Source organism: Balearica regulorum, chromosome 6, assembly GCF_011004875.1.
Source record: "Balearica regulorum gibbericeps isolate bBalReg1 chromosome 6, bBalReg1.pri, whole genome shotgun sequence".
NCBI classification, from domain to species: domain Eukaryota; kingdom Metazoa; phylum Chordata; class Aves; order Gruiformes; family Gruidae; genus Balearica; species Balearica regulorum.
The window spans coordinates 37,492,597-37,517,357 of NC_046189.1; the positions used below are offsets into that span (position 1 = coordinate 37,492,597).

Genomic DNA, 24,761 nt, shown 5'->3' on the forward strand with positions numbered 1-24,761 from the left:
TACTGCTTTTTAGGCAACTCCAATGCATAAGAACACACATGATGGACCTCACCAGCAGCTTCTTTTATGTTTGTCAGTAATTAACACCACAATGGAAAAAAAGAAACCTAATAAATCTGTGCTATGTTGGGTGGGATTTATTTCATTCAAAGTAGAGGAAGTCTAGGTTAAGCTACATAACCTACGGTGCAAATTATCAAGTACATTGATGAAAAGATTCGAGTTCAATGAATCTTGAGAATTTTAAGGTACAATACTTAAGAATGTAAATCAACAATGACAAATGGCTAAGAAAATATGTCTAGGCAAAGTAACAATACTTTGTTTATTTGGACATTTTGGTTTAAATGAGCAGGTCACCTGCTGCTTCCCCCCCCGTCTTACCCTTCCCATAACAATGCAAAGATATAAATTCAGATCACTGGTTACTGTGGCTGATATATAGTTAAGTCACAGATGTGATACTACATAAAACAAAAGAATGATTGATATTGCGACAAACTAGAGACACTGCATCGCAGTGCAAAATTTCTCTGGAAAGAATTCAGAAAGCAGACAGAAACCACTTTTACATAGGTTCCTCTAGGATAAGGCGATTTAAATACAGCCAAATGGATAGCAGTAATTATTGCCTGGCTGGTGAGTTGTGAGCCAGAGTCCAGCCACCACTCTGCTTTACATAATGTAGCAATCAATCACCATAGCCTGGATGACTGGAGTAGTCTAGAATTTCACTTATCACTGCCTGACCCTCCCTATTATTGTATGCATAGTAAGTACCACATTTCAAGGATAGTAAGCTGTATAAAATTAAGTATATAACTGATGTAATACCAAATCTATAGGAAAGAATCTAGAAAATTAGATCAACAATGCATGGCACTGTAAATAAGGTAAACTCAAGGTTTGGACTTGAAATAAATATGACACAACCCTTCCACTCCCTCCTCCTAAGCTTTGGTGAAGACAGTCTACGATACTGTACCCTCTTCTGAGCACAGCTCATAGAGAAGGATGTGAATCAACTACAGGAATGCAAGAGGAACCAGCAAGGTCTAGAAAGTATGTCCTGCAAGGAAAGAATGAACAAACTGGAATTGCTTAGGTTCAAAAACAATGGAGTAAGATGATGAGTGGAAGCACATAAAATTCTCCAAAGATATAAAAGGCTGATGAATTGAAAATGGGAAAAATCTTGTTTTCTATATAAGACCAAGGATTAAAGGCTTAAGCTGGAGCACGAAGACTCAGAAAGACTATGAGAAAAAAAAAAAAAAATCTTAAGGAGAGTGAGGCACCGAAACATCTCAGCCCTGGGAAACTTGGAGTTCACCACTGAAGGCATCTTGAAGGGTCTTTGAAAGCAGGTAAACAGCAGTAGTATTAGCCTTTGATCTTCCTTCCAACCTTATCATTCCATGACTGTATAAAACGAGCTATATTGTAGTGAATTAGAATTTTCAGACTGAATCTAATCAATTTTATTTAAGGTTATGCTTCCATCACACTACAAAACAAAACTTTGATGGTATTTTCCCACTTGATTCCTCTTCTGGAAATTGAGAGCAAATACTTTTTATTTTAACAATTGATTAAGAGTCTTCATAAAATCTCACCTTACCTCAATTCAGTGTAATGGCTATTTATTCCATTCTTTAAAGCTCTTTTTAAAGAAAAGTAATTGATAACAATTTATTACAGAAAAATCATACGTTTCTGTACCTTCTGATTTCATGACTGTACCAAGCTTTTTTACTATATGGGTAAATGTATAAAATATATGATACAAACATAAAGCATGAACTGCATTAACAGTTTTAAGACAAAATCCTGACAGAATTTTGCCTAAACAACAAACTCAAAAACTGACTGTATAGAAACAATAACGTTTCACCTTTTCCAGTGGTTTTAATTTAAAATTCTTTCTCAGGAAAAATGCTGAGGCTTACTGTAACAACAGTAGTACAGCAAGCAACATACACTGTGCTTTTATGAGATTTACCTCCAAGGAAAATATAACTTTGCAAAAAGTCTGAAAAAAACTTCATTAGGAGTTTGACATTGCTCAGAGAGGATTTGACATGGTTCAGCCCCAGCAGGCAGCTGAGCACCACCCAGCCACTCGCTCACCCCTCCCCGGCAGGATGGGGAGGAGAACAGGAAAGACAAAACCAAAACAGTTTACTGGGACAGCAAAGTAGAGGGAAACAACAACAACAGTATTGAAAACAGAATATAGACAACGGGTGATAACACAAGGGAATTTACTGACCCGCTGACCACTCAGCCCACACTCAGCCTGACCCGGAGCCGTGCGGAGCCACCCCTCCCTGTCAGCCCCCTTTTATGGGAGCATGACATCCCATGGTATGGAATAGCCCCCTGGCCAGCTTGGCTCGCCTGTCCTGCCTCCTTGTGAAAATTAACTCTATCCTAGCCAAAACCAGGACAGGCTTGGACCTTTATTTGCCCCCCCCACTCCCCTTTTTAGTATTGAAAGCTGTCTGGAAATCATAACAAAATTGAATTTAAACCCAGCTAAAACAGATCAAACATACAGACACATCATCCTCTTTTCCAAATATATGTATCTAGTAATACAACAGTGTTCCCACAGCTTAGAAAAGATTGACAGTCATTTTTAAACTAAAACTATACTACGCTAAGTGTTTCCGAGTTCATCTAACTTTTATTATACTAAACTCTTAAAGGCTGAACTTAAACATGAAATTTAAGTGTCTTTCAAGAACAGTTGTGGGGTTTATTTTCTTATATGCTTAGTATCATCTAAAAGAGTTCAAGTGCAATATATTAGCACAACTTATTTTGAAATGTGTTCCAAGAGCAACTAGGAAGAAGAGTATGAAAATGTATAATTTATATTGACTTTCTATCTGAATAATGGAGCTCTGTAGCACACTTTCAGTTCGATCAGTACAAATTTAAACATGAATGAAACATTTAGTCTTTGGGAAGTCAGTAATGTAACAGTACACATGCCAGAACAGCAAAAAAGCAAACTAGATGAAAACAAGAGACATGGGAAGGGAAGAAACTCTGAAGGAGAAAAACACAACACTTAGAATCATCAAGAAATGAAGAGAACATAAGCAGAAATAAGGAAAAACAGAGGAAACTAAGAGAAAGGCATTGAAAGAGACATTGAAAGAAAAATGAAAAAGAAAAGAGCTTCTCAGTTCAGGAATTTATTTCTATATACTTACTATGCCATAACTCATTATATTTCTCTGGTAATTCTTTAGATTCCTCTGACAAACACACTATTTGATTCTGATATGCCATCAAAAAAAAAAAAAAAAAAAATCACATACATTCCTGCATTTTCAGCATTCACATTCCCATTAGATTTCTGATGGACACTCAAGTAAATGTTTTTTACAATATTTTGAAAAAGTGCCGCATACTAACTTTACATGTGTGTACTAGTGTAGTGTTGGTATACGGGAAAGTGCTATTTCAGATAGCAAAAAAATGTAGCTAAGGGCAAGATAATAATTTTCCTCTGAGTAATTTTTTTCTCCCAGAAAAAGGATTATTAGTTACTGCTCTAATATAATACACATCTAGTCCTGGTTCAAGGCATTTTAAATCACTATGGCTATTCTAAGAATTGCTCTATACCAAGTGGTATTATTGAAGAAGTAGTTTGGCACTTGGGGGACTGTTTTTCTTTGCAAGATCACTTTGAACTCTACTTGTAATAGCATTATATGAAAACTTTTTTCTTTATTTTATGTTCATTTCACGTCTCATGCACAGAGACATAAATGGTATGGACATTTTGAGGCTAACAGATTCACAAATGAGACCAAAATTGTGCTCACTTTAGTAGAATGCTGGTCACACAGACAACAACTAAAGTATCAGAGGATCTGTCCTTCGGAGTATTTATCATGCCTTTTAAATGAAATAAACTGAAAGGGGCCAAGATTATTAGTGACTATAAAAGCATATGTCATACTTAATACGGAATAATTTTGTTGCAGCTTTGATGGCATTAGGATAGTATCTTTACGGTTTGTAAAGAAAGTTTTCATTTTTCTTTATACCAGCTGACATCACTGGTCTCAGATCATTTATTTAATACTATATTCTTTGAGAAAATCTGTAAAAATCAATTTTGACTTCAGATTCTCCCCAACATCAGTAATCATTAAGCAGAAATATCTCATGGGCTTAAGAAATCCTGAGAAGCTGTAGCCTCCTTACTTTTCAGCACAAGTGTGTATATTTCACTTTGGGTTTTTTTTCCCTTAGCTTCCAAACACTAGTCATTTCTATTTGCTTTAATTTAAAGTTTGTTTCAAGCTTTCCTCCACCAAATTACTAATGCTATCTTAAATATTTTTAATCCTTTCATTTCTGTAAGCCAGTAAGAACGCACTTTTTTAATTATTGGAAGTGTCCATAATAAAACAAATTAGATTGATCAAAACTCAGTAAGACTAAAGCAGTGTCATAAAATAGTAATTTTAACAGCAATAAAGTTCAGATATACAGAACCACAGAAATATGTCCGTGAAGCATGATTTGCAAGTCTACTATCAGTCTAGCTCAGTAACATCTGAACAACATCCACTCCTGATCTCACACTGCAGTAGTAAGTAGTTACATATGATAGTAACAATTATGGAGACACCAAGACTCCATTTGGAGATCATTCTGGAAATTATAACAACAGTTATTCCAGCCTGAAAAATTCAACCACATTCTTAATGAACTTAAAAAAAAAAAAACAGCTCAAAGGCAAGACGTGTAATTTAAGAGACCAGGCACGACATAAAACTAAATTTTAATTATTCATTATTTTGGCAAAGAGAAACATTATTGTTATTGACATGCAATAGATATTTTGGCCATAAGTAAATTATGGGCTTCATTACTACTGTAACAAAGTTCTAAAACGTTTTGTAAATTAGCTCAAACATTATCAAAGCAGAAGGATTAAAATTTGCTTTTGCTGAAATCTGGACCATTAAGTTGGCTGCTAACTACTAAATTATTTCAGGTGACTAGCAATAGGAAACTCAGGCTTTTATTTCTAGCTTACTGATTCAGCATTATTTCATGTGATTCATCTGAGGAAATGCTGAGTATCTGGAATAAATAAAAAAATCTATTAAGCATGATATCTATTGAATTATGAAATAGCCAAATAAATGTTCATAAAAGAATAAAAAAAAGTTCATAAAGAATAAAAATATCAAAGAATCCTAAACTGAAATTTTAAAAATCTAGACAGCAAAATCAATGCTATTTTTATCTCCCTACAGCAGAATTAAAGATGTGATCACAGATTATATTGCACATACATGTTTGTATTTCACACAGTATTGACACTACACTTGAAACATAGTTTCTAAATCATGCTTCAGTACATATCGATAGTGAACAATGAGGGGAATGCAAATGCAAATGCATCGCCCTTTCCTGTTTTGGCTTATGTTGGTTTTCTTCTTGATTAGTGCACTGAACAGGCTTACTGATGTCAAAAAACCAAGTACCAGAATGTCGTAGGTAAAAAAATAGCTTAAACTGTGAACACTAGCAGGCAGCAGATAATTGACTCGATGTGTGTGCATGCACATTCAAAATTAAACTTCTGAACCCTCAAGTAATACTGATCAATATCATGATGTCACACATTGATCCATTTCTTCCAAATACACAGTAAATCTCCCATATTCCATATATATACACACACACTTATGTGTATATATCCTCTACATATTAAATATACATTAAAACCTGTATAAAACTTCAAACAACTTGGAAATTATTTGGTATTAGCATTCTTAGAAAGTCTTATAAGCAGTAAACTAATATTGCAATGCCCCTTCATCCTGCATCAAGAATAGGAACAGCTTTAATGAGTTCTATTGCTATCAGCCCCACATTTGGATAATCCAAGTCTATATTGCATATTAAAAAAAGGGCTATAACTTTTCACTAACAGCTATTAACATCCAGAATATTAAAAATACACTGATTTTCAACTTACCAGTACTAACACAATTTTCGCCATCCTTACTGAGCTTCCAACCTTCGTAACATGAACACTTGACAGTATTTTTATGCTGTTCACATACTTGACTACACTTCAGGTGCTTGGTACAGTAATCCATAATCTCACAAGTTTTGTTGTCTAGACTAAGACTGAATCCTGCAGGGCAGGAGCATACAATTCTTCCTCCAGGAACCACAGAACATTGATGGCTACATCCACCGTTGTTAAGTGAACATTCGTCTGAAATAACATGGAAAAAAAAAAAAATTAGTGGCTGCAAGGCTGTCAGTTATATTGAATATTCTTAAACTTACCAGGTCAACAAACACACATAAAAGGCCCTTAAGAACTGCAAATTGAATCTGACGTTTGTTAAACAGCTTTCTATATTTATTTTTAAAATTATCTAATTTGTAAGTGTTCAGCATGGCAGCTTTATGGCAGTCTTTTAGAATGGCAGATGTACAATGTATATACATTTTTACAAACTGTCATGAATATTATTTCATTCACTTAAGAATTAAAGAGTGTCCATACAGAGTCATTCCAAAGACCATTCTAGGTCAACCACCTTCAACAGTGACCAAAAGCTAATGCACAGAGAAATAAGCATACTTTCCCAAATACTTCCCTTGCCTCCAGCCACTTGAGCTTGTGGGGAGAAAGCTCCAGCTCTTAGTCCTATGTATCTATATCCCAAGCAACTAGTCAAAGAAACATGAACAAAAAAAAAAAAAAATCTTGATTTTTAAATCCTCCTTTTCCAATAACAGCTACTAGAGAAAACTACTTCTGCATTCTCTGTGCCAGTGCTCTCACATTATACTCTGCAGGTAACTGATGATTTGCAAAGCTCTGCTAAATGGATTGAAGTTGATTTGTGAAACCTTTAAAGCGTCTGAATTAAAAGCATGATAATTGCGTCTGTGAGAAATGGCGTGCCCTCTGGAGCAAAAAAGCATAGAATTACTCCTTACCTCATAGTACTACTGATAGTACTACTTTTTTGTGGTGTTTTGTTGGTTTTTTTTTTTTTTTTAATCACAACAAAAAAGATCAAGCTCCTTAATGCATCTAACATACAAATGTGTTGCCCAACGTCCCATATTTGTCCTTCAGTTTAGGCTTAGGTATGTTTTAAAACTAAATTATTAACAACTACTGAAATACTTGTTGACTAATAACACATCATCTGAAAGTTGTAACAACAGTTAAAAACCAAGCTTGGCCCTATACAGTATCTACCAGGATACAGGGGTCATAATGGGCTTCTACTCGTAGGAACGTAACTGCCCAAACACAGAAATAGCATAGAAATAATATAAATCACCTTACGCTATAATTTCTTTCACCTGGAGCCTGAACAGCATGGAATCCATAGGTAGCTCTCAGAGGATTTAGGCCTACAACGTAATCTTTAACATGTTCCAGAACACTGAATTTAAGATCCCGTCTTGCAGTACAGCCTGCAGACCAAGAGAGCAGGCCAGCACAAAGATCTCTTTGCCATCTCCTGCAGCAGCTGTTGCCAGCAGGGAACTCTGCCGCCTACGCTAAAGCACAGCCCAGCACAGTCTCCTAGTAAAGATAGATCCTAGAGGGTGAAAACGCATGTAAACATCTCCACACGTGCTGTAACAGAACGCTGGAGATTGTAAAAATTATATGCAAAGCAAGGTCAGTGGGGAGAGGCAAATGTTTGATATAATAAAAAAGAATTATAAAATTACTTAAATTTTTTCCTACAAGCCATGTTTCACTTCTTATCCCTAAACCATCACCATAGTACAATGCTACTACTATAGTATTGTCAGTTCTTTTAAAATCTATTCATTTTATCTTTGCATATATTTCACCATAATTCAGTTAGGTTATCTGTTATACTTCTATCAGATTTATAAAATTATTTTGGTACATCTTTTACTGAATACAGTTTTGCTGAGACAACCTACATTGCCTGACATGCCATGAAATCCTTGCAACGCCGTCATCAGGGAGACATGTTATCTCCTCCTAGTCATCCCAATGCATTCCTTCATGAACTCCTACATGGCTACTGACAGGATTCTATCAAGTCAAGCCTTTGTAGTTGGAGAGAACTGCAAATTAGCTTAAATCCTTTCACACATAACAGAGCCTTTTAAGTTGTTTACCTCCAGAAGTATTTTAAGGGGTTAGGAAATGAAAGACTTAACTAAGGAACTATGTTTTCCCTTATCTGAAGAAAACTACTACTTCAAGCACAAAACTAGTACGATTTAAATTAAATAAAATCCTCACATAGGCTACTATGATTAAATTTCAGTAAGATTAACATGAGAATTGTTTTTTCAGCAGTAAGGATTGTGACAGACAATAATCAGGAAAACGTGTCTGGAAGAAGTACCACAAAGATCGCCTTCATCAGATCCATCAGGACAATCTCTTCTCCCATTGCAGAGCTTCTCAGGCTGTAGGCAGATGGAGGTATCATTAGCACAAGGGTATTTTGGTGGTCCACACATATAACCCTCGCAATTATCCTCATCAGACTGATCCTCACAATCAATATCGCCATCACATAGCCACGCTTTGCTAATGCATCTCCCTTGGAGAAAAGAGACAATAAACACAGGAAATCAGACTGGCAGCAAACTTTAGAAAAAACCTTCAGTAACATTACACAGATTTTATTTTTTTTTTAATTATGCTTTTCTATTAATAGTACTTTCCACTTAGATGAGCAGAAAGAAACCAACTTGTATTTATAATCTGAAGCATCATCCACATCAGTGTTGACAGACTAATTTTCCAAACAACATCAATCCTAATTATTTCTGTGCTGCATACAGGCCGGGCACATCCTCATAATCTGGTAAATATACCAAATTATACAATTTTTAAATTTTTTTTTAAAATTTCTGATTTTCTTCATCTCTCTTCCTTTATCTTCTACTGTAATAGCAATGTTTCAATATATGACTTTCTGTTAACATGGGTTTGAGATACAAAAATCTTTCTAGGAAGTATACACGATGCATTCCCAGATTATGACAGACAAATGATCAGCTTTTAGACAAAGCAACTACAGCAGATGAAATTTCTTACATGATTTCAGTTTTAGCAAATCAGGCTTCAGATAGTTTCCTCCACTCCTCAAAAGGGGGAGAAAAAAATTCCCCTTTTGTGCAGAGCATCAAAGTTTACAGATGCAAGACAGTCTTCTGATTGAGAAAGGGGTTATGATTTTTAAAAAATATACAGGTATTACATTAGAATCAGCCAAACCAGGGATTTTAATAGGTGGAAAATAACCAAGGTTATGAATGCTACCACTTATGGGTGTGCATGTGTGCGTGCTGCTGTCCCAAACTATTCTTCAACTCTCAAGCATAAACTTGTGACTATCTAGCTACGACCACTGGGGCTAGTTGTAAATGTTGATAACACCTGGACTGAACAGAACGGGCATGTACTTCATTCTCCAATTAACAGAGACACAACATCTCTGATGAGTCACCATCCCTGGAGGTATTTAAAAAACATGTAGATGTGTGCTTAGGGACATGGTTTAGTGGTGGGCTTGGCAGTGTTAGGTTTATGGTTGGACTTGATGGTCTTAAAGGTCTTTTGCAACCTAAATGATTCTATGAACCATGGGTGAGGAAGCTGATCTTGCACTGTGTTTCTGCCTATAAACTATTTAGGTAGAGAAAATCAGGCTGGAATGGGGAGGAAGATACTGGAAATGTGTGGATCTTTTGACAGCAATGCTAGTGGATGCCCAGGGACTGAGACTGTCTGAGACTGGTAACTGCAAACTGTCGGGCAGCGTAAACTGGCACGACTGACTTTCTGCCCAACCTTGTCAGTTTAGCAGCAATCTTCCCAATAGGAAATTGAGACCTCTTACGACACTGTGCGGGAAGCAAGCGAGCGAGTGTGTGAAATAATCAACTAGGGTAAAACGCTAAAGAACATCTTGGTTCTTTAATACACGTCAGTGCCAAATTCACTACAGGCTGTTTTTACTCTGTATCTCCCATGACACAGTTCAATATAAAACCACCTCACGACATTCTGTACAATTGTCCACACAATGTAGCAACTGTCCCAAACTGTAACTCTGCTGTCTGCCATAATACAGTAGTAGATTTCAGTTTCCTTTAAAGGAAATATTTGCTTAAGATTAGTGTAATGCTTTTCGTTTGATCTTTTAGTCTTCTTCAAGGGTGTTTTTGTCTTCACAGAATGACAATGGGATAAACCACAGTGAAACAAGAATGATGAAAAAAATATGATTTGTATAATTTCACAAGGCAGATGTGAGATTGCTTTCACTTTTGTTGAAGAAAAGCAAGAAGTGAAACTTCAGGATCATACTACAGCGAGTGTGGTTTCAAACAACAGAACGTAATTTTTTCAGGGCAAAAATCACCTGGAAAACTTAAACAGGGAGTGGTGTCAATTAGAATGAAAAGCTTTAACTGTTTTCTATAATGGTCAAAGTCCAAATATCCTACACTGGAAAGACAGAATTTCATAGACACAAGAAAACAAAGTTGTATGCACAATACGTATGCAGTTTATCTTTACATGCAATTACAAGTGTTTCAAAGTGTCCATACTCATTATTATCTTGAAATGATCATTGATTTTATATATTATAACACAGCAGTAGACTGAAAGCTAACAAAACCCACCAATGCCAAGCAAACTAACCAGATCCCAGATTAAATTGACACTGCCTCCAGTAGAGCTCCTATTCTGGCTTTTATTCTTACATACAAATGTTTACAGAGGACATCGGTTTTCCTGCCTTTCTCTTACCTTAATGAAGATATACTTTATAATAAAAGATTCATCTTCCACTACGATAGCTATGAAATGTTCTTAAGTAGAATATACTTACAAGGAATTAATCTTTGCCAAAATTCTAAAGAGATGGACTTCAAGAAGTATTATGAATGTCTTGAAATCATTACTTAAAATTCACTGAAGTATTTTTGCTTTATTGCCGCTTAATGAAATTCACATTTTTGGTTTCCAGGAACCTTTTCAGTAAAATTCTATCACAAATTAATTGCCTCAATGGATATATCTGTTCTTTTCCATAGCTCTTTCGTGTAACATGGAAGAAATATGTGTAAAGTAGTGAATCAGAAGTTCTGAAGCAACAAGTATGTGGGAAAGCCAGATCCAAATGCTTCTCCAACATTTTTTATTTCCTACAATACTAGCAAGTGCAACAGAATTAACTTTTTAGATACTGTTCAGTCCTTGTTGGGATACCGAGCACAGGAATTTTTCAACTGATTCTATATTCAACTGTAGGGAAGCTACTTTGGCAGAACATTAATTGCATTCAGTTTCCTCTTACAGTTACTTCTTACTACCTAAAGCTGTAATGCCTTCCTAATCTATAGAATGGACTCAATCTCATTCCTATCAAAATGAAAAAATGTTCTAATCTGACATATTTAACAAAATAATGATCTCACTTGTCCTGTAGAACAAACCTGAGCCTTAGACTGAACTACTTTGTTCCAAGAACATGGTAACTTCTGGTATTTAAAAGCTTTTAATAGAAAGCAGACATTTATAAATGTCTCCTGGATGAGACAGAAGTAAAAATTTCAGGGCCTAAAGATGACAGTTGTTACTACAGAAAACAATGATAACATGAACTGAGGATAAAGATGGTACTGGAATAACATACATAATTTTCTAGTTTACTTGCTGAGGTGATTTTATTTAAATTTTTAATGTCAATAAAAATGACATTAAATGTCAGCTCTACCAATTTCCTCATCATCATCTATTTTGAAAATCTCTTTCTTCCCAGCCTTCCTCAGTATCAACTCCTCTCCATTCGTCTCTATTTGGGAGACCTCACATACCTGTAACTTGACTTCCACTCCCCATTCAGACAGTACTATTCCTCTTCCAGGATCACTGCGATGACCACCCCTTGACCTTATTTCCTCTCTATGAACGTTCCTTATAGAAATCCTACTTCTTCCCTCATCTTTTTTTTTCTTCCCTCTAGTGTATTATTAACACGTGAGAAAAAAGAAGTACAAAATAATAGCCCACAGGGTAGCATGAGAATGGTGCGACACAAAATTAACCGCTTCTTGAAAGAAATATAAAAAGCAGTAAGTATGACAAATATGCAATACAGTTCAGATCTACTGCTTACTAAACTGAAGTATTCACGGCTCTTTTGCATTTGTCTTCACAGAAGTACTTGATTATAACCATTAGAGTACTTAGATTACTTTTTAAGTGAGATTGCACAGATTCTGCCCTTGGTCCAGTACTACTAACTGCAAAGTAGGAAGATGGAATAGAAAGGATAGATATATATGTAGAACATAAAACTGAGCTGAAGTACATGCCTGTAATAATTTTTGGAGGACAGCATCAAAATTAAAAACAGGAAGTTGGATCTTAGTCTAATCTAATTTAGTCTAGTTTAATTTAAAATAAATCTAATCTAATTTAAAAGCAGAAAATAACTGGCTAGAAGCAGCTCAACAGTAGTCGATCAGGCAGTTACTGCATCTCATATCCTACTGCCATGCAAATTCTAATATATTTTTCATCACCCATCATCACAAACAACCGTGTGATATTCTTGAAAAAATCAGAAACGTCATTCTGAAATCTGTTAACTCAAGTGCCCTGCAGCATTTTGGCTGACTTCAGATACTGCAGCCCAAGAACTGCACAGGTTGGACAGTTTCAGTGAGGCCAACAAAAATGCTAAAGGTTTAAAAACATAAAATAAAAATAGAAGACATTCAAGGGGAAAACAACCCCAATGTATTTGTTTATTCAACAAAAAATGTGGTTAAGAAGACATGATAGAAGTCTTTCAATATTCAAAAGATTTTTATACTCGTGAAAAGATGAAGACAATCAACAAAGCTTGCAGCAAAGATTCAGATGACTTATTAGGAAAAAATGTTCAAGTATTAGAGGCAAATTACTAAAAGGCTATCTATATAAATTATAGAATACCCTCTATTGGGTATTCTTAAGTGCATGACGAAAAGGGGCTGGATACAATGGTTCTTGATACCACCATTACTCTAAGCAGAAAAATCATGTTTGGCTGAAGGCTGACACACGCCGTAGTTCTAACATGACATTCACGCCTGTGGCATTGTGACAGATTAACTAGAGCCAAGAAAAACTACAGTAAGGAAAGACCCTGGAGCTACTATTTACAGCAATAGAACAAAAAAAAAAAGAAGTAAGCAAAAAAGTAGGCAGTAACATTTCACCATTACTGTTCTCACAAACTGTCATTTCCCTCAAAATGTATTAGCTGTCTCACATCCCCCATACACATTTTCCTACCCAGACCCATCATATACTATAGCACCACCTAGCAATCTGTAAGGGAATAATTAGACAATTCCTCCTCATCTGAAAAATCCTCATAAATGCAGAAGCCAGGCAGTATTATTTCCTCAGAATAATCAACAGAGAAAGTGATGTTTATTCTGAAACCTGAAAGGATGATGACAGAAATTATTTCTCATAAAACCATTGTTACTCATTTGTCCAACCATATGGAATTAAATGGAAAAGTAGCTAAACAAAAATTTGCTTTTGCTGTTTTCTATTCCAATGGATTACCAACATGCCTCCTCCAGAACAGCAGTTTTGCGCCTTCCAAGACTAATAGAAAGAAAATAGTAAAAGAAAAAAAAAAAATATAGATGAAACTGTCGCAACTGATTCCTAAAGTGATGTTTCCACACAACCAACAAGCATGATTGCATTTTCCACTAAATCAAAGCCATATAGCCTTGAATTTAGCAAATGTCTGATGAAAATAATTTTTTCGCTGTATTTATATGTGGCAGCTAGAGAAGTCACATTTCATCCTTCATCCTGCAACCTGACTGAGATATTGCCCTCCTTGCGCACCACTGTAAACATAAGTAAGCGTATAACGAGGCAGCGTATTTTAAGACCTTTTCCCCATTTAAGCACAAGGAAAAAGTACCAGGAAGAAGTGTATTTCCTGTGTCAGGGTTTCTACCTATTTCAGGGAACAGACCATTCTATTAAAAGTGAAGAATTCCTTTTTACTTATTGAAGCTATTTCATTTAACAGGTACTTGTTCTATATGTCTTTAAGGAAACTGTAAGAACACAAAAGAAAATGTTTTGTTCAGATAAAATTCAGTATTTCATATTTATTTATCTGGATATTATGATTCCTATAACTTTAAAATCCTAGTCAGAACAAACCTCTAAGCATTTCAAAAGCATCCCAAAGTAGTTCATGTATTAAAAATGAACTCTCTGTTCACACTGTAAATTTGAATAAAGTATTGTACTGTATCTATACACATTCACAAATACTTTTGGATAGAGCTCACATAACTAGACTGCAACATTTATCATGCTTAGCTATAACACAGGCAATAAAATGGGTTCTCTTTTCCTGTAATAATTATAGTTGCTTAATAGCAACAATATTACTTATTATACCCTGAACTAAATTTTGCTTTTAAAAGTTATTTTACCCCCAATATTTCATTAAGCTTTGAAAGAAATTGTAAAAAGATCAATACAATGCTGACATATATTAATTTCTTCCTTAACTGAAACTTCCCTTAAGAAAATATTCCATCTAAGCATTATTTTGCAAAATATCGCGATGTAACAACTGCCATATTCTTTTCACTTTTTAAAATAAACACTCTCAAACAATGTGTTTTTCTTCCAATATTGTGGTTCAAATTTCCAGTGCTGTAGTTCTAATTGTTTGAAGTCTTCTAGCTAATTACTTTATACTATTTCAATCAACTTCTAGGGCCAAATATGGAAAATAGAATAAAATACCTGGCCTTTGAAGTGCTATTAAATGCTACATTTAAGTATTTGGTTTGATGTACTATCATACAGAACAGTTTGAGCTTTAAGTAATCTCAAAACCCATCCATTTTATATAGTAAGTCAGAAAACAGGTTAAGGGAAGTATATCAATATTCTTTTCCTGGTATGACTGCAATAAGTAACATCACCGCAGTAGTATTAAACATTAAAACCGGTATTCAAATAGTAGATATGTGATCAAATCACACAGACACATACACACAATGAGTAAATGAGAGCAAAACATATCTGCAATCATATACCTGTACTCTTGCAGGAGAACTTTGTTTTTTCATCACATAGTCGTATAGTTCCATTACAGCCTTTTTCATCGCTACCATCTTCACAGTCCTTTTCTCCATCACAGCGCCACAACTCAGGAACACAGTTCCCATCAGGACTGCACTGAAATTCCTTCCCATTGCATCTTCCAGGAGAGGGAGTTTCTTAGAAAAATAAGAATTACATTGAAGAACTTGCTCACGTGAGTTTTTTCCATGCCAACTCTACAATGACATACAATCCCCCTTCCTAACCAAAGTCAAAATCACAGTCTGCAGGTGTAACACTCAAAACTCACTATTCCTTCTGAACTCATCACTCCAACACAAGCTTCAGACAAGCTCTTTCTTATCCTGCTCACTCCCTTCACCATAGGCTCAAGGTAAATACCTTTTTTTTTTTTTGCGCACAGCTGTCATAAAAGAATGAACTTGGAGATGGAAGGAGGACCAAGGCTGATGAAGTTTTCCTGGTGCTTCGTTAAGCCCTGACTCTCACCCTCAAGCTACATTCCATCCTCCTCCTTCAGTCTCCTCTTTGCTCCAACATGGTCCATCTCCTAGTTCACAACACGTGAAAGGTCACAGCTCTGCTTTGACACAAGAGACAGGCCCTGACACAGGCCCTTTGACACAGGCCCTGACACCTGCCTGACATGTGCCATTGCAGCACTGGCAGACTAGTTGTAGCCTTCCTGAATTCCACAGCAATGAACTTCAGTTCAGTGCAGCTATGGAATCAGTCCTGAATGTTTCAAAACATAGTAACTATGTGATTTTAATTATTCATCACATACTTAATTCTTTAAGTGTTTTCTAGATGATGGCCTTTTCAATTTCATCCATGCCCTCCTTTTCTAAACTATTACCACTGTGAGTTTTTCTAGTATTTCATAACATACTAACACCAATAACATGTACTTGAAACTACTGATAAAGTTTACATTCCTGTTTGTACCAAAAAGCATTAATTGAATAAATTCTTATAGTAGTGTATAAATATATGGCTTATTTTATTAAAAGTTACCTCCCCCCCCCCCCCCCAGCTGCCCAAATAATCTGCATTCTTGCATTCAATAGTTAGTAAAGCAAAGACAAATTGCTGGACAAGTGTACATCACATCGCAGAGCAGGACACAGAAGATGTATGAACTAACAATAACTGTGTAAACCAGTGCTATTTCAGAGACAGTGGCGCAAATCTCAGCATAATATGGTATTGTATAAAAAGGTAGAGCAGGACTTTAAGTTCTGAGATGGCCATGAACAGGGAGGAAAGTGAGTAGTTTAGTTCCAGACCAGTTATTTTGATACAGATTAAATAATAAATTATGTAAATTTATAAAAATTAAGGACTTTACGCTACTCTTGCACCGCATTCTGCTAATTCATCTATTTGAATGAAATCTGCAACAAGATTTAGAATATAAACTCATGAAGAAAGACCAATAAAATCATGTATAATTACTTTATTGTGGAAAAATCACTGAGGAAAATACGAGAGAAAAATATTCCCTCATTCTTATCTGATTATTCTTTATCCTTTGCTACAAGCATCCTCCCCTTCTCTCCCCATCCAAATAAATACAACGTATGGCATTTAAATGGGATTGTAGTTGGTTAAAATATTTTCATGCTTCAGTAACACTATTGAAAAAAAACCCCCAAAACAAAAAAAAACTTGGATCACAAAAAAATGAGTGTTACTGCATAAAACCCCCCAGAAAATACAAATAGTAACATAAGGATTGCTGCTTACTACCTCTTTATCTAGGCAGCATGCATCTCTGTAAAAGGACAATATTCACATTGAACATAATTCATTAAAGTAAAACTACAAAACTTATCTCAGTATAATACCCATTCTGTTTTCAAATGCATTCTTCTTCTATGATAAATTTCTGTATTATCAAATTACACTTGACATATTTTCCATTCCAAACTTTACCAAAGTTAAAAGCATTTTCTCTTCTCCCATTGACTGAAGAAGGGTTGCCTGTGTTTATAATATTTTCTATGGTTGTAAGTATTAAAATGTGGGAAGAGAAAAAAAAAAAAGCTAACCTTCCTTGCTGCAATTTGTTTTGGTTTCATCACTGAAATCTCCACAGTCATTGTCACCGTCACATGCCCAATGATTTGGGATACATCTACCATTATAACATCTGAACTGATCAGCAGAACACGAGTGAACACAACCTAGTTCATCACTTCCATCACCACAGTCGTCATCTGCAAATATTAGGGTTTTTTTATTATTTTAAAAGATAAAAAATATGAATAGAACATGTGAGGAGAAAAATATATTTCCTATAAGGCAAGAGAAAAATAACGTGCAGTGAATGAAATAGTATGTTTACTGCCCACAGGCGTATGGTACAATTATTTCTAATGCAAGTAATTCCTTAACTCTAGTTTACCAACAGCACATGACCCTTTACACTTATTCACAGTTATTCAATCACAGACGCCAGCGAGCATGAGAAGGCTGTAGATTTTCTTCATTTCTTCAGTCATATGTAACTACAAGGGCTTCCAAACACAGTGGTTTTACTTTATTTTCAGTGACTTGTTAAGTTAACTTAGTTAAGTACACACACAAAATGCTTCATATAAACCAAAATGAAAACCTGATGCCTGAATTTCTTTTCAGTAGTATCACAAATGTTGTTTCCCTGCACTTGCAACAGTGCAAGGTGGAAAAAGATGGCAGCACATAAATAAGTGTGGAATGTAGTTTCTCATTAGTCTAATGTTGTAGTCATTACAACAATCTTAAGGCAATTCCCATAATTGCAATGTGATTGTTAATGGAAGGAAAAGATAAATATGTTAGGTAAAAACTAAAGGGTCTCCTTGCACAGAATTTCAGTAAGCACACTGTGATAATTTGGGGAATCTGTCCATTTACAGCTACGAATTCCTGTCAGTCTCAAAGTTATAGTAGTATCAAAGGCTATAGTGGATGAAGAACCAAGCCAATGTTATTAAGATTGGCATGACATCACTCCCTCATCACAAGCTCTGAGAAAAGATTCATTTGAACAGCTGTCATTCAAATATGTGTACTTTCAGACACAAGAAATAACTACACTGTAAAGTCTTCCTGGCCTTCCCTCTTAAGGGATGCTATTTATTAAATTGAACTTGCCCACAAACAACAAAAAATCAGATATTTTGGTCACTGGAACTGTTTAGTTTTCTAAAAGTAGAAAATACTTTCATAAGCAATAGCTTAGGTGCCTTTTTTTTTTTTTCAGTAATGAAAGTTTACACCACACTTCATTCTACAGAATGTACTATTTGTAACTATTACCATATCCACTGCATCATTCCTTATATGACGTGTCAATATTGCCACTTTCTAGGACAGGTCAGTAATTTAAAAATACTATATTTATTCTCTAACAATTTACAAGCCAAAGTGGCAATATCAGTCTCAGACGAAAAGAGTATCAAAGCAATATTTATGTAGTATCTACCATATCCATTTCAGATACAGAACATTTGATACTTGCCTGAGTCACACAGCCATTTGCTGCTAATGCATCTTCCATTTTTGCATATAAATTGAGTTAGTGGCTCACACGTTGGGAATTCTGTGAAAGTGTTCAAAAATAAAACTATTTAATGTATATCCTCTTTAGTAATACTCTTCTATAAATAAATTACACAAGTGTATTGTATCAAACATTTGCAGTTGCCAGATACTTAATTTGGCAAGGAAAAAAAGGCGAGACGCTGAAAAGAGAGAATGAAAAGGCTTTTGACTGTAAATACTAGTCTAAACCCTATCCTTCCTCAACATGGAACACTGAAATGCATTATTGTGTGTCATATAACATGGTCCTATATTCCCATCAGACCAGGGCTGTCTTTGCCACTAAGCATGCTAATATTTATGACTAATTATAGCTTGATGACTGATACAAACTGTATTTTCAACATTTTGATTTATACAAAAAAAGTTCTCCAATTGCAATAAAATTCCTGTAAAAGACAGGAAATGCAAGGCTATAAAATGAGAAAGTTGAGCACCAAGCAAAAGAACAGTCAAGAAATAAAGTTACTGTACACTGACATAATAAAATCCAAAATTGTCAGTGTTTACAATCATTTCCTCCAAGCATTCCAGTAAAGCAGTAGAAAACTGAGACAATATAATTCATAAAGTAGAGATTTATCTATATTACACACAGAGATTTGGTTTTGTTTCACATAGCACAACATTAATTTTTTTCAGGCTTCTTTTTCTTCTAAAACCAATGACATAGCTAAGTATGTATGTTTAAGATGTTAAACAATGCTTGACTCATTCAGTTTGGAAAACACAAGATCCACTCTAAAAAACCTGGCAATTCGTAGGAAACAATCTGAAAGTCTAACTTGATTCAAAAGGAATAAGGAGGAGCCTAAATTCTCTATACAAACCATCAAGAGAAGACGACACCTCTCAGTAACTGATACTTGATGCAAACCAAAGATGACAACATGAACAATCTGCCTGAGCTGCTACTTAAAGGCAAGTTTGCCCTTCACTGAAGGATTTCAAGTTGGAAATTCCTACATGATACATCCTAAATGCAACAGAAACGTCCAAGATGGTGCATAGTCCTGTCAGCCACACCAAAACTGCCCAAGATTAGAACAAATCTCCAAATGCATTCCTCATTAGGTTGCTCTAGCTATATCGGATTGTAACAACACTACAACAACAGAGACGGCAAAGCTAAACTTCACAGAGACTTTGAGAATTAGGTCATGTAATTAGTACTGAAGAGTTTTTCCTAAACTTTTAAAGCATGCCACATAAATGTTACATTTCCTTAGGACAAGACTTGAAATAGTCATAGAAGTCAATGAATTTCTGACATGGGTTTGCTGTCTCCCGCCGTCTTTGGTGCAGAAAATATTTTAAAGTTAATTCAAAAGCTTTTTTTCTTTTTTTACAAAAACTCAGGGAAAGTTTGTCTTAAAGTCACGTATGAAGCACGAAACCAAATCAGCTGCATCAAATAGGAAAATTCAGAGATCACCAAGAGCATAAGACTGAAGTGATTATTCTCCTCCAACTCAGAAAAGGGTGGGAAGAAAAGTTCACACTAATGGCAACACTTTGTCAATTATTCCTAGAAAGTTTTTTTTTGTTTTTCTTGGGGGAACATATTACAGCGACAACAAAAATCTGTTCCAAGACAAATAATGGAGATGTGCAAATATGATGGTACTTAGCTACAATATATGCCTTATGTGCTTCAAGCAAAGCTGAAAGCAATTTTTAATTTTGCTTTGTAGCTGCTCAATTTTTTTTCTAAAAAAATAACTCATATTAAATATAATTTTCCCCTTTTCCATACATGAATGTCTTAATGACTTTATTTTAACTTCATCTGTCTACCCAAGATCTGTATAAAGAGACAGAAACTAACATGAATTGTGATTGTCCTCACCTCCACCACCCATCTCATGATTCTCAGCCCACCAGTCTTTCCAAGGATGCTTCGCAGCATCTCCAGTGTTTGCTTCTCATAGCCCCAGACTCCTTCAACACCCTCAGCTCCCTCTGACATCCTAGAGCACAGGCACAACACTTCCTCCTCATTGTCCCTATGGTCTCCCCAGTGCCCCTTTCCTTTCCCTGTTTCCAGCAGAGATGCACATCCTGTAGCTGATTGACAGCCATCCCTGCGCCGATTGCCCTGCAGACAAAGAAAGCAAGGATGGTGCCTCACAGTGAAGTCTATCCACAGTGTAGACACCAATCTCCTTTCTCTTGTAAAGAGCTATCTTGTAAAAGCTCTAGTTCTTCAATACTTCTTTCACCCTTCTGTTCTTGAGTACAAATGGTATGACACTGAACTGATAGGCAGACGGACACAAAAAATGACCACAAGTCTTGTTTCCTTTAGGAAAGCAGTGGGAAAAATAAGGAGGGTCTCTTTTCAAATTTTCAGAAATGTCGTGCTTCTTAGTAAATCTAGTTGTATCTTTACAAAAAGTGTATGCATTATGATACTGGCATCATCTTTCCAGTCCTGCTTACCCCAGCTATATGTCAATATAATTGTGTGTAAGTTCTTGAATCAATAGGAGCCAAAAGGTATCCATAGATGAAGACTGGTGCACTTAAAAAATCAACGATTCGTAATGTTACCAAAAGCAAACCATGATTGTGAATGGAAGAAGAATTTTAAACTGTTTCATAGAAGAAAATATATACCACTAAAAAAAAATAGTTAAATACATGCAATTAATATGTCCATTAGCCATCAAATTGTAAGGCAGAATGAAAAATGACACATCTGCACAACCACAGTACTCAAGAATAAATAAACAATATTCTAAAACATGAAACATATGTAAAGTTTGGTCAAACTGAAAAACAGCAGGTGAAATAAATGCTGGTTAAATGATCTGAAGAAATATTCCAGATCAGCTGACAGGATACCAAACAAAACACATGGGAAAGAAATTACAAAGATGTCATTAGCAGATGCATATCAATAAGGTGCTTGAGAACACAAGGTACAGCTAGTCAGATAGACTATTATAGTACCAAGTCACACATTGTCCCATTACACAGAGTAATTTTAGAGATTGCAAAATACACTGTGTCCTCTGGGAACACCTATTTTACTTCTCTACACAACAAATAGTACTTGAAGCATGGCAATTAGAAGACTACCTTAATAGTATTCTCATTTTTATTCACATAATGATTTCATTTTGATTTAGATTTTATCAAATACGTAATTTATTTTGAAGTAACTGATCAGATATCAATTACTCTCAATACAAAATTAGCTTGCTTTTTTTTTTCTTCTGGTTCCTATCACTAGTAAAAGAAGAAAAAGGAAGAAAGTAATAAAAAATAAGGCAAGAGAAAGCAGGTGAATATTCTAGGAATAAAAATCCTGAAAACTCTTGAATGCAGTCACAGAAGGAGATGCTGAGAATTACATATGGACTTGAAAAGTAACAATGTAAACCCAACTAATGGGTATTAGCTGGCTGCCAGTAACGAGTAATTCAAAATTAAACAAACTTAAGGGATTATGGATGAACAGAATTTAGTGATTTGATCCTACATAATACCTTCCATACATTGTCTGGTAATTGATGTCTTGGAGATTTATGTTTATGGCACACAGGGCATCATGGCATCAGGCTGTGACTTTCATTTATGCATTTACTTTCTCTTATTTTCTGGTCTCCACTGCAAGTGCTTTGTAGGTATTGAGATTTTGGCAGAAAAAACTGTTATCAGTAATAGAATTCTACTGAAAAGGCTTACAGCAGCAAGAAGTTTCAAAAAAGCAAAAAAAAAAAAAAGGTAATGATTTATAAACTACCTACCTTGCTATCATAGTTTGATTTTGATTAAGAAACTGTATTTTTATAGCAGTGAATCGTTAGAATATCAGCTGTATCTGAGAAAAATACAGGTCTAACTACTAAGTATCCTAACAAGTACACTTTAGATTTTATTTTTTGTGCAGAACCTGTCACTTCATGTTTACACGGTTGAAGCTGCTAAAATAATCAGTCAGCATTCTTTCTTGAAAACTCTTGAAAAGCCATTTCAGAAACATACCCTTTTATATTGTTACACACATACTAATTCACATTAGTAAGTCAAATAATATCACAGATATTACCTTGTAAACAGGGAACACCCTGATACAATATTTTGCAGACAGCTCATTGACCCTTTTGCTCTCAGACTCACAGCCCTTACCTGCGACCTGCCAAACAGATGAAGGCAGTCTTGCTGACTTATAAAAATCTTAATTGTTTGGAAACAGCTGATTAGAGACCGTGCACCTCTTGGTAAAGCAGCAATCAGCAGAGCTGCTGATACTCTCTCACAATATAATGAAGAAAAAATATTTTTTTCAGCAAAATACACCATAAAATATCCTTCTGTTCAGTCTTGAAACAGTCTGATTTTATTGACATCTGGAATATGCTGAGGGGGCCCATGTGAAGAGGTATGCGGCTGAGATAAATATCAATTTTTGAGGGTGACAGTATGTTGTGGTTTAACCTGGCAGGCAGATCAAACAACCACACAGCCCTTTGCTCGCTCCCCCCAGTTGGATGGGGGAGAGAATTAAAAAAAAATAAAATAATAAAAAAAAAATGGTAAAACTTGTGGGTTGAGACAAAGACAGTTTAATGGGATATAAAAGGAAGACAACAATAAATAATAATAAAAAAAGAATATAGAAAACAAACGATGCACAGCACAACTGCTCACAATCGAAGCCTATACTCAGCTAGTCCTTGAGCCAAACTGCCTCCCAGCCCACCTCCCAGTTATATGCTGACCATGACATATGGTATGGAATATCCCTTGGGCCAGCTGGGGTCAGCTGCCCTGGCTGTGTCCCCTCCCAGCTTCTTGAGTGCCCTCCACCTTCTTGTTGGCAGGGCAGTATGAGAAGCTGAAAAGTCCTTGACTGCTTAGCAACAACTTAAACATGTGTGTTATCAACATTATTCTCATCCTAAATCCAAAAAACAGCACTATACCAGCTACTAGAAAAAAAAAACAACTCTATCCCAGCTGAAACCAGAACACAGCATTTGATAACAAGCTGTAAATTAGAAAAGTTGACTGATCTGCATATTTAGTATTGTATTTAAAAACTTGGTAATAAACAATGCAGCCTCTGCTTTGGGTTTATTTATTAATCAAATAAGTTACTTTTGCTATTTCAGAAAGAATATTGTCAGTTCATATAAAACCAAAAATGCCCCTCATACTTTTTCTATCCAGCAGTTCATGTGAAAGGACATCTGTATGTGTTTACCTTTTTATAAAATAATTTTACTTTTTTCCCCAAAAGAAAATTTACTTACCACAGGATATCATTTCATCGGTTTCATCTCCACAGTCATCCTCCCTGTCACACAGCCATGATGTCGGAATACAGCGTCCATTCCCACAAGAAAATTGGTCAACCTGACACGTTCTTGCTGTCAAGACAAAACACTCCAAAAATGCAAGGGAAATGGACTACATCTGTTAGGTCTCTTGGGGTATGTCTGTATCTGGAGGGCATCTCCTGGCCTGCTGCTCATTTTACCTGATCTGACTAAACATCGTTCACCTGCTTTGATTCAAGAGAAAATTGAGGTCATCTGTAGGACTGTGTTCTGCCTCTGTTATGTAGAATTCTTAGTGGTTTCTTTAACATATGAGGACATGAAGTTTTATATGTAATTACATAAAACTAGGTGGTAGAAAAGCATTAATGGTTGATTAAATAACATTAGTGCTAGAGTGGAAGTAAACAAAATTCAGGGCATAAAAATGTCTAACTTACAAGTGGAATATTAAAAAAATTGTATTGTTTAACATAAATAATGATCTAGTGAGATTCATATTTACACAGTAAAATGGTAATATAGCATGTATGTGATGTGCCTGGCCTCACCGTTCTTAGAATCTTTGCCTTTGCAAATATGCAACTGTAGTGATCCATTAAAGGAAATGATGTATGTCTGTCTTCTGAAGAAATAAAGACCACTAAAAGAAATCATGCCATGTAACTACATAAATTACT

At 35.5% G+C, this 24,761-nt stretch overlaps 1 protein-coding gene across 1 annotated transcript in view; it reads right to left on the reverse strand.

Moving 5' to 3' along the window:
- Window positions 1–24,761, reverse strand: part of LRP1B (LDL receptor related protein 1B) — a 742,991-nt gene that overhangs the window by 243,251 nt on the left and 474,979 nt on the right. The window contains exons 18-23 of the mRNA XM_075757248.1: window positions 24,055–24,171; window positions 18,708–18,788; window positions 17,254–17,421; window positions 15,172–15,354; window positions 8,415–8,615; window positions 6,023–6,268 (exon numbers count right to left, since the gene is read on the reverse strand). Coding sequence (XP_075613363.1) covers window positions 6,023–6,268; window positions 8,415–8,615; window positions 15,172–15,354; window positions 17,254–17,421; window positions 18,708–18,788; window positions 24,055–24,171 — 996 coding nt within the window. The remainder of the gene's footprint in view (window positions 1–6,022; window positions 6,269–8,414; window positions 8,616–15,171; window positions 15,355–17,253; window positions 17,422–18,707; window positions 18,789–24,054; window positions 24,172–24,761) is intronic.